Genomic DNA, 10,761 nt, shown 5'->3' with positions numbered 1-10,761 from the left:
TCCTCCGTTCTCTCCTCTGAGAGGAACCCCTTAAACTTGGCCTAGACTGCCTGAAGCACACTTTTGGCATCTTGCCCCAAGGCCTCCTACTTGCCTCAGTTAGCATAGTGAATATTACAGTGATCATGGAATGGGGACATCAGTTTCTAACAGCTGAACAGTATGGGCATAGAGTCATCCTGAAATCAGCAGATTCCTGGCATTCACATCATAGTACATTGTTTTTTTCCCCTCAGCCACAGCCTTGCTCTCATTTGCCAGCACAGGCCCATAGGAATATTGCAGGGTTCAGAAGCTCATCTTTGTAAGCTGAGACCAGCTGCTCAAGGGGATGTCCAGGAAATAGCACTTTGGTAGAACTGTTCAGAAAACCCTGTTGTAGCTCAGGAGGGAAAGGGCTTGATCTTTTCCTACACGATTCAGAAAGGTCCTGCTCAAGCACTTTTGGTGGAGCAGAAAGATGCTTCTCCAGCCTGCACAGCCACATGGCTCCCAGGAGGTGAGCTCGTAGTGCTGTTTTATGAGAACAAATCAACCTGAAATAACTTAATGGTTACTCTTTTTATTACCATAGACAAAAAGTTATGATATCACCTTAAGAAACCATAAATCTATATCCTAGGACAAGTAAATATTTAAAGCCAGTATTATTTTTTTTTTATATCTTTCCGATAGACAATCCATAGCACTGCAATTTCTGACACTGTGCCCACAACATCTGTGTCTATCACTAAAATAGTTCTACTAAAACCAAGTTATTACACATTTTAATTATATTATTGTATTTTGATTTATAAACACTGATAGTGAAAAGCAAATAGAGAACGAGGATAAAGAACAAATACTGAAGGTTTCTCCATACTAGTTATTCCACACAGGCAAGATATAGTTGAAGCTGGCCTTCATGCACTGTAGTAGCGCTGCAAGGAAACAGCAATACTTGAAAACAAGAAAAAAGAAAACTTCACAGGAAAATTCCAATTTTAATGGAACACAGTGTGCTTAACCATGAAAACATAATCAAAACCTGACACTTGGTTTGCCTGTAAAACACAAGGCTGCAGGAGCCTGGGCTGACTCTGCAGGTAGTGCCACTGCTGAATGCAGGCTTGAGAACACCGTGGAAAATCACTGCTGCTTGCTTCCTCTGGATGGCTGCAGCCCCTGCACTGAGCTGCTCTGCCCAGGGTGGAGCAGGGCAGAAAGCTGGGCCCAACAGGCTGGAAGGTGAACAGAAGAGATCTTGGCTGGAGGTGGCAGGGTATGGGACTGAGGCCCCTGGGCATGAAGATGCAGTCGAGCTCAGCAGAAGAAACCAAAGGGTGATTTCAGAACCCTTGAGAGAGTTTGCACAAAGCTCCACTGAAACCTGAGAAGCAGCAGGGCAGAAAGCATGAAGGAGCTTGTCTGAAAGACATTTAAACCGGCCATAGATTAGATGCAGGAGTCAGCATCTCATTAATGAGAGATGATTAGTAGGGTGGGGATAAGTGGCAGAGAGCCTTGAAAGTAAAGGCATATAGCCCACATTCAATGTGCTTAGAAAAGTATATGCCAGAAAAAAGGAATCAAAACAAAAAAGGGATCATACATTATCAGCTTGACTGCAAGAAATGAGATTTTATGACACATCCCCAACAGAACTGTCTTAAAGAAACTGGCAGTGTCACACAGACAGCATGACAGGCTCTCTAACCATTTCCCCACAATCTTTTCTCAAGACAGCACAGTTCAGCCAGCCCGGCAGCACAGGAGCTGGTGAACACAACTACCTGCCAGAGGAATGGTGCTCGTTCTCCCACATCAGCAAAAGCCCCGCACTGGTTCTGCTCACACCTCTGCAAGCAGCTCAGGCCAGCAGCCAGCTAAGCTTAAAGCAGCCAGGCTGAGGTTGATGGCCAGGCAGGTGCTCAGCCCGTACGCTGCTCACATTGCAGTTTGCTGTCTTGTTCCCAATAAGAAGTGGAGACTTTGAAAACTATCACTGTCATCTGCTCACCAGAAACATACCTGGGCTACCCAAACTGAGAAATACTTGAACTTCCATTTCCCCCAGTTATCAGAAACTTTGTTCCTCTTAGTTCCTCTTCAGACATTTATTGCATGGCAAAAGAAAGAGAACATCAAGATCTTTAGCAACAAGTCAGGTTCTTTAAAGTCTACAAACCCATCCCACAATTCCTCTGCAAATGTTGGATGCAATGAAGACCATCACAGTTTGTTGTTGCACTTCGCTCCTCCTCCCATAGGCTCTTACTGGTGAGTCTTAGAGTGCTCCTCTCTCATCTCTTGGCTTCTACCCACTTGGAAAACTGCAGTTGTTTGTGTCACTTGCTCTTATATTGGTTCCAAAAGAGACTGAACAAACCCAGAAAAGCTTGGTCCATTAGGGATTAAGTGTAAACCATTTCAAAACCACCTCTTGTTCCGGATGCCCCTGAACTGCGGATGTTGAGAAGCTGGAGTAAGATATTAAGGGGGAAAGAGAACTCCGTGCCCTATTTCTTATAACACTGCCCTAGACAGGATAACGGCCTAAAGGGATATTTGATTAGACTCAGCATCGTGGCTCTGCTGCCCTTCCCCACCTAGAAGAGGAATGCTATTTCTCACTAGAAAAAAAGTGATGGAATATTCCCTGGCAAAACTTCTGACAGTAACTGCCTTCTTGTGGGAGCCCTTCCCCATCTGGCATCTCTCTTTCTCCACTTGACTGATTTGCAGGATTTTAAGTCCCTCCTGTTGGTAATCTATTAGAAAACCTACTCTATTTCTCCCTCACCACAAAATTTTCCTGTGAAATATCCAGCCCCTTGATAGAAAAGAAAAATCAGTCTCTTACAGCCTGGTGAGACGTTTATGATGGCTGTATGTCTGTCCCTTGCAGGAATTCTTTACTTTTTCAGAGAGATCCTTACAAGGATCGATTGCAGAAAGAATATTCTGCAAAACTTCTGACCCTCCAGACTGATTAACAGCTTCAAGATTCTCCATGCTTAATTTGTGGAAACTGAATGCAGTGCTCTCTATAGCAGAGAGCATTCTCCCTTCACAATCCGCTATTGCCCAGAAACAAAAATTTCATCTTTAGATTTTGGTAAGTGTTGTACAATAACAAATAAGCATTCCTACTCTTTTTCTTCTTGATAATGTAAGAAGTGGCTATTTGATTAAATTACGTTTTTTTCTTAGGTCTGTTCACATCTATGAAGGTAAAGCCTAGGATCGAGACAGAGACAAAAATAAAACATCTAAACATTTCTTTGGTTGTAAGCTAGAGCGTCAGTCTAATTCACTCAGCAAGAAAGCCAAAAGATCCTTCCACAACCAAGCAAGCAAATGGAACGATTTCACTCACGTCCAGAGACTGCAGTCTTAGTCCTCCCACACCAAGAGAAATCCCCTCAAAAGCTGACCATTCACTGTCCTCTGTCAGCATTAAAGCACCTTGCCTTATAACAATAACCCAAGTGCTAATCCATTTAAAGGAGATTGGTCAAATCATGTGGCTCATTTCACTTTCAAAAAAGTAGTCCTCCCTTGATTCTGTTTTTGTACATGTTTGTTTCCTCTTTACTAATACCTACTCTATTGTCTCAAATTTTTTGAGCAGTAGTTTCAGCCACAGAACTTTTGGACCAGAGCCACTCGATGTTCTAAATACTGAGCCTTCATTGTCTTCCATTTATAGACACAAGTACACTAAGACATTTTCATCAACTTTATGTGAATTGTTTTATTGAAGAACCTACAGGCTTGCGATGTGGTTGATTTCCTGGATGATGTGCATGCTGTAGCCATTTATTACTCATTTAAAAAAAAAAAAAAAAAAAAAGATTTGCAAAGCCCCACAGGCTCCTCAAAGTGACATTTTTGTGTGTGGTTGCCCAGGTGGATGGTTACCAAGGCTACCTGACATGGCTGAGCGGTGCTTTGCCTCTGATTTGTCAGGTTCAGCTTGACAAATCGATTCTTTTTAATACTGAATGATTTTCTACAATACCATGTTGGTTTTTTCCCAGGATTAATTTTCAGCTACAGTAATAAGTTAAGAGCAAAAATATGCATATAGTTTTATAAAGAAACGAAAGGCAATAGGAAAATCCAAGCCCATTTTTTCCAGCATCTAATCAGGTACAGCTGTGCACACTGTACAAACCAGTGCCAAAAAGCTTGTGAAGGCAGTTGGAGAGGGGTGCTTAGAAACCACCACTAAGCTGAGGGAGTTGTTCAGCATATTCAGTAGCAAAAGTTGACTCCTCATCCTCCTGAACTCAGGTGACTGGAAAAACAAGTCAAGGGAGCTAGAGAAGAACAGTTCCCAGGTTTCTACAGGTCAGCCTTTGAGACGCTGCTTGTCACTCTCCTTGTGACTCAGGTACTGCAGCCCCAGTATTGCTGGATCGATGCTCCCTGCACCACAGACGTTGCTTTCATGGAGCCCAGCGCTGCCCCAGCACAGAGGGACATACAGGACAAGGGGACCATTGGAAAAGTTGCATTACTGACAGGCTCTCCCCTTAGTCCAGTTTTTTGGATGTGATAAAACAGTTGGTTTCAAGGTGGAAGTTGAGGAACAGAAAAAAACAAAGGGGCAATAAGCAGCCTTCAGAATGCAAATGCTCTCTAAATTTGAGGTCATAACTTATAGTTAACAACCAAGCATCACTAAGTTCATTATGACCCATTCTATGCTGGGTAACAGTGGATCCCACTATGAATCACTTCCTGAAGAGAGCAGGACCAGAGAAATCACCCAGGCTGTCTCTGCTCACCATTCAAAATTTTGGCATGGGGCAGTCTGCAGAGACCTCAGTCTCAGCTTCCAGTAAACAGCACAAAATAGGCACCAAGGGACAGTCTTGAACTGTGACTTTGCAATTCAGGTCACCTGCAAATGAAAATATTCTCCATTCTCTCTATTTACTTCACTATCCTCAGCTTCTTATCTTTGATCACAAAATATGATGAAACTTTGCCATGGAAATTAAAAAAGCAACTGAATTGATCAACTAATCCAGATACAAAACTGAAAATGATTGCTGTTTTTGAACTTCATTTATTCTTTCTCAGAGGAAGAATGCATTTACTCAAATCTTCAAGTTTGCCGTGATAATGGAAAAACAGATTTGCCTCTATAGCCTGTTATAATACTTCGTGGTGTAGAACCTCATTACACAAATATCTACTGTTTTTCATGACTGGTATGCCTTCAAGGCCAAAGAAATAAAACTTTTTGCTTTTTTAGTGCTTATGTTACATACAAGCTACTTTTCTAGTCACAGAGATCATTTTTCCCCCAAATCAAGGGGAGTCTACAGTGTTACACCAACTGCTGAGCATGTATTTGGGCTAACTGCAGCCAAAGTAATCACTGCATTAGGGACACTCTTGGGATAAGATCTTATTTTCTATCATGATGTTCCAAAGCATAGTTGGGATGCGAGCAACATTTTTGTTCTGTCATACTACCAAACATCAAAATAAATCAGTTGTTGCTTGAATAAAATGAGAAATACCTGGGATAGGTAAGGAGCTGAGGATGAACTGCCACCTTCGAGCAGTGCCCACATGTGAGCTGCCGAGTCATTCACATTCAGGCTGCTGCTTCCCAACAGCTTCTACTCCTCCACTACAGCTTCCAGTGGAAGGCCTAAAAACTGATAGCCATGCATCTGGTTTTAGGAGCTGATTTTTTTATTATTATTATTTTTATACAGCAATTTCACTTTGATAAATTATGCTAGTGAATTACCTGTTGGCAGACCTGCCACCAAGAATTACAAAGAAGTGATGAAGTTGATATTTATGCTGCTGCACTGGAGTCCAATACACTTTTGTCCCCATTTGGGGCATATGGAAATTACACATTTATCTGCAGTCATGAAGGAGAGCAAACAAATGATTCAATAACAGTCCTTTCATTAAACACAGTCACAATAATCAGGGATTTCAGATAAAGCTTTATCTGTTTGATTTTGGGGCATGTTTTACAGCTGTTGAAATCCCCCTCTCCCTCCTGCACTCTTAAATGAACATCTTAGGATTTCTTTACTGCAACTTGCACCATAGAACAAGTCACAATAATCTTACTTACATTGTCTGCAAAGGCAGACCTCTCATATTCTGGTCATTATATGACTACAGCCTCGTGACAGAAAATAACTTGTATTCTTTGCTTCTGTGTGCATTACTTAGCATTAGGTTGTACTTACGAATATCATCTGAAACAAGTAACGTTGCCAGTTGTTAAAACTACACCTGCAATGTAAGTTAAATACCCTATCCATCCTTTGTTTTCTGTAGAAAAAGCTGACAGAGGCTTACCAATAAACCAAAAGGCAAAAAGCCAAAATCCAAGATGACCTCTACATGTCTGTTTATTCCCCAGTACGTAAAACTAGTGAAGTATTCTGTAAGCCCCTAATTTTCAGTTCTCACCTTCTGCTAAAGCAGTTTCTCCTCACAGAAATTTAATTCCTTTTCCTTTGAGGGATAAGAGCACATCCCATATTTTCCTTTGAGGGACTATTCCTCCCAAAGCCAGTTAAAAATTAACAACCCACCCGCAAGACTGTTTATGCCAAGATTTCTTTAAAATCTGTGACCTGGCATGGCAGCTTAAAAGCATACTCATTTTAAAAAAAGCTCACGAGGAGGAAAACTTCAAAATGCATTTTGTTCAAGTACATCAAAGGAACACTTAGCTAATCAAGTCTCCGTTACAGTCCTGAGTATAGCCTCACTCCATCTCAATCAGTAGCTCTTCTAAGCTCAGTTACATGCTTTAGCAGCTTTGATTACAGGAATAGCTTGGATTTCTACAAGACAAGCAAAGTTTGTATATTTAACAAGATGCAGCAGAAATGCAAGTGAACTGACCTTCCAATGGGCTCCGTTTGATTCTAGTGGTAAGGAGCAACTCCAGTCATCAGGGAGATCCAGGAGTAAACAGCCTCTCTTGCAAAAGGCCTTGTTTTTCATTAGTTATTTTACAGTGTTAGTATTTTATTTCTTAAATTTCCAGTGAAGTGTTTGTTTCTGAAAAAAATCAAACTTCCACAAACAGGAAGCTCTTAGCACCTCCGATCAAGGGATAAACATAATCAACCTTATTAAACCAACAAACCAAGTTTATTTATAGAAGTCTGTACAATTGTAATGAACTATGCTAGGACACCAATGAAACAAAGCAAACAAATCTCTCCCTAATGAGCGGGAGGTGTAGTCACTCACCTTTACATGCACTTAAAGGAAAAAAGATTACAGCTTTCATACACAGTTCTGTAACTATTCAGAGTACTTTCTTGATGTATTATCCTCAATATAAGAGAGTTGCATGATACTTTGCTGACTGTTGCTTCTCTCAAAAACAGCATTTCAGCAGCATCCAGAGACTTTGAGAGGGTAAGTGGCAGTTTGATAGTTGCAGATAAATAGGACATAGCCCATCATTCATTTCTGCATTCTTAACTCCCTACATCTCCTGTTTTGTCTCCACTAAAAGTTTCTCGCAACACTGTACAGGTCAGGTCTCAGTGATATTTTTGACAGCAGTACAGACTACTTTTGTGTTACCAAACGTAGAAGTTCACTAATACCAATGCATCAAGGGCAAGCATATTAAAAATACTGAATCTGAGTTAACATTACCTTCAGAGACCACTGTTCACTGCACCCCAGAGCTCTGAGGCATTGCCATGGGAAAACCAATTTCTGAGTTGCTTGATTTTGCAATTATTTCTGCAAAGCATTGGAGAGTGATTATTTTGAAAACTGGCTATTGCAAAATAAGTTTTGATTTTTTTTTTTATTACAAATCTTTAACATCATTGAAACTGTTGAGAAAATTAAATCATGTCAAATGCATATCTACACAGTGAATCACAATGTCTCCTATGAAGTTATCACGGTATTCCATGGATTCCATAAATCCACTCCTAAAAAAGTTAAAAGTACATATACGTGAGAGCCTACAACAACTCCAGAGAAGCTGCTAAAAAAGGCCGTCAAATAAAGCAGTCTATGATTACATATTTACAGAATAATCCATGTGTGCTGGAACTATGGACTATTCAGTAAATAAGTACTGAAATATCCCTAATTTGTTTACATGGTAGATTATAGCTGCTTCATAGGTCGATTTTCTTTTTATACACAGTTCATAGTATCAATCTGCACACAATTACATGATGTTTCTTTAAAGCTACTGTTAAAAAAGGAATAAGAGAAAGTTAAATAAGAACTAGATTAAAGTTTCATTAAGAATCCAACAAGAAAGTATCAAACACAGGTTCAGACATAACCAGTGTATGATTTCAGAAAAATAGTAATGCTCTGACACAAAAAGAGCATCAGCATTTTCCTCCTTCGGGGTCCCCCAGAAACATTCCTATCCAGTTCAGTGCTTAAGTTAGCATATTCGTACTGGCCTGAGTAGGAACAAACACGTGCTTGCACGCTTACCTGAACGAGGGCCTCTAACCTTCTAGACTTCTAATTCTCTTTTAATTTAGTTCTTAGCTCCATATATTCAGTTGTATCTTGTTTGGAAAAGCTCTTTTTAAATGTCACTTATATTTACACTTTTTTTTTTTTATTATTTTTTAATTTTTTTTTAAAACACCTGAGTGATAATTGAGCTGTCACTTTGTGTCCAGTCAAATATTCCATAAAGCCATACAATTCTTGTGCTAGTGTTGCACTCCACTTGTACCAGTTTAGATATTAAAAATGCACATCAGCTACCTCTCATACATTACCCACTGACCTTTCTACTGTGTCCTTCCCCTTTCACACAAAGTGATTTTATTTTTTAAATTTTTGTTTGTTTCATAGAAGCCTGGTTTAAATGGTTCACAAAGCAAGAAACAAACATGAGCTAGAGCCCAGTGAAGACACAATGACTTAACAAATGCATAATATTGAAGGCTTGGAGAAGAAACTAAAGCCCAACCAATGAGCACCCCAGGGGCATCCCAGAAAGAGCTACTCCACTCAGTTAAAGCTGGAGACTCCAGATGTGGTACAGATGACAAGTCCCACATCAAGAGCTGTGTACCTCTCTCTCATCAATTAAGTGAAAGTAAAAAAGGGAACATGAAGTTAAACAGCTATATCAGCCAAGCCGTTTTAGTAAGAAGAATCACATTTAATGAGTTTCTTTCTTGCAATTTCAGATGCTCAAGTACAGCTGGTAGAAATTCAAAACAGCCGTAAACTGTGACAGACGGATACAAATAGTACTGCAGCTTAAAAATGATAAAAAACACCTGAAAAAAAGTCACACAACCCTCCCAAAAAAATTTACACTTTGAACCTAAGCCAGTTTTTGAAGATTCCCTTCTCCAAAGCTAGGATGAAGGAGGAAGAAGAGGAGGAAGAAAGTGCAGATGACCTTCCAGCCACAAAGGTCTCGCGCCAATGTTTATTCACTGTGCCTGTGGTGGTATGTAAGGGGAGATCACCAAGTGCTGATTCTGCGACCACCAAGAGATTCCTACGGAAATCCAGACCTCAGGCTAATACTGAACACAGAGTAGACCAACGAGCTGCATCAACAAAATAAAAAAACAAAACTCAAACTAAAAGAAATGGGAAGACCCCAAATAGCACAGATCCACATTTGTGAGGGGGCAGGAGGAAAGGGCAAGAAGGGAGGTCTATACAGTAAATAGTTGAATGGTTTATGTTACAGATGACTGGCAGTTTTAAAGAGTCTCTTCCCAGCTCCATTGCTGCTCCAACCCAGAAGGGAGAACTGAAAAGGGAGGAAGAAAAGGTAGGACATCATCATGGAGCATGCAGGATCAGAAGCAGCAGAGTGGGCATGCTCAAATAAGCCCCCGCCTCTTTTTGTAGTCCTCCAAATTCAACGATCTCCGAGGGGCACCATCTTTTGCTGGTGGAGCCTTGGAGGTGATGGCCAGCGCCTTAGATTCTGTTGGGGATAAGAGAAGAGTGAGGACTAAAATAAATGAGAACTACAGATTTTTACTTCTTGTTTTTACTGACAACTTCACCACAAAATCACATTTGGCTTCTCTGGTATGCATCAGGTTAAAAGTTAACATAGCCAGTATCTGGTTGCTTATCTTCCAAGGTAAAGCACATGCAAATTTCACTCCATTTGTTAACTTGCTTTCTGCCATGAAAAGTACTTTCATTTCTTAAGAAAACTACTCTGCAACATATTGAAATCACAATACACACGGAGCCTTCCAGCTCAGATATTTGATAGATCACCATCTCATAGGAATAGCAAGCACAAAAGAGACAAATAACGAGATGGAAGTAAGACTTCCTACCGATGTCTACAACACACACCTTACACACACTAAATAATCCCCATTCTTCCATTATGAAAGACGACTGCACTAAACAAGATAAAAGTGTTGGCAAAAACAAAAACACCATCCATACTTAAACCTGTATCTATATTGTCTCTCTCTCATACTCTTTTCAGCCTCCTTTCTAGTTTTCAGTGTTCTTCTGTGCTTAGCCTCTATCTGCTTGCCAGCTTCCTGAAGTTTATAATTCGCATTCACACTCCTATTCTTGCCACCCTACCAAATTCTAGTCTTACATCCAGAATTCCAATCTTGATCTAGTTTGGAAAGACTCAACATCTTCTACTTTCCCTTCTTTATAAGATTTTAAATGTATGTCTAAGTACACCTTCATTCCCTTTCCCAATATTTTGGTCCCCATTAAGTTTTACTTCAGCACTATGGGGAATACAAAAGTCAGTGAACAGCAGCT

The 10,761-nt window shown here is 40.3% G+C and overlaps 1 protein-coding gene across 1 annotated transcript in view; it reads right to left on the bottom strand.

The window, feature by feature from the left end:
* Positions 1 to 7,115: 7,115 nt before the first annotated feature.
* The window catches only part of RTF1 (RTF1 homolog, Paf1/RNA polymerase II complex component), a 31,248-nt gene continuing 27,602 nt past the window's right edge, over positions 7,116 to 10,761 (bottom strand). The window contains 1 exon segment of the mRNA XM_032188208.1: positions 7,116 to 9,940. Within this exon segment, the coding sequence (XP_032044099.1) occupies positions 9,834 to 9,940 (107 nt within the window). The 3' untranslated portion in view covers positions 7,116 to 9,833.

Source organism: Aythya fuligula, chromosome 5 (genome assembly GCF_009819795.1).
Source record: "Aythya fuligula isolate bAytFul2 chromosome 5, bAytFul2.pri, whole genome shotgun sequence".
Classification (NCBI taxonomy): domain Eukaryota; kingdom Metazoa; phylum Chordata; class Aves; order Anseriformes; family Anatidae; genus Aythya; species Aythya fuligula.
The sequence above is the reverse complement of the archived record's forward strand: the minus strand, read 5'-3'. Positions and strand labels throughout refer to the sequence as shown.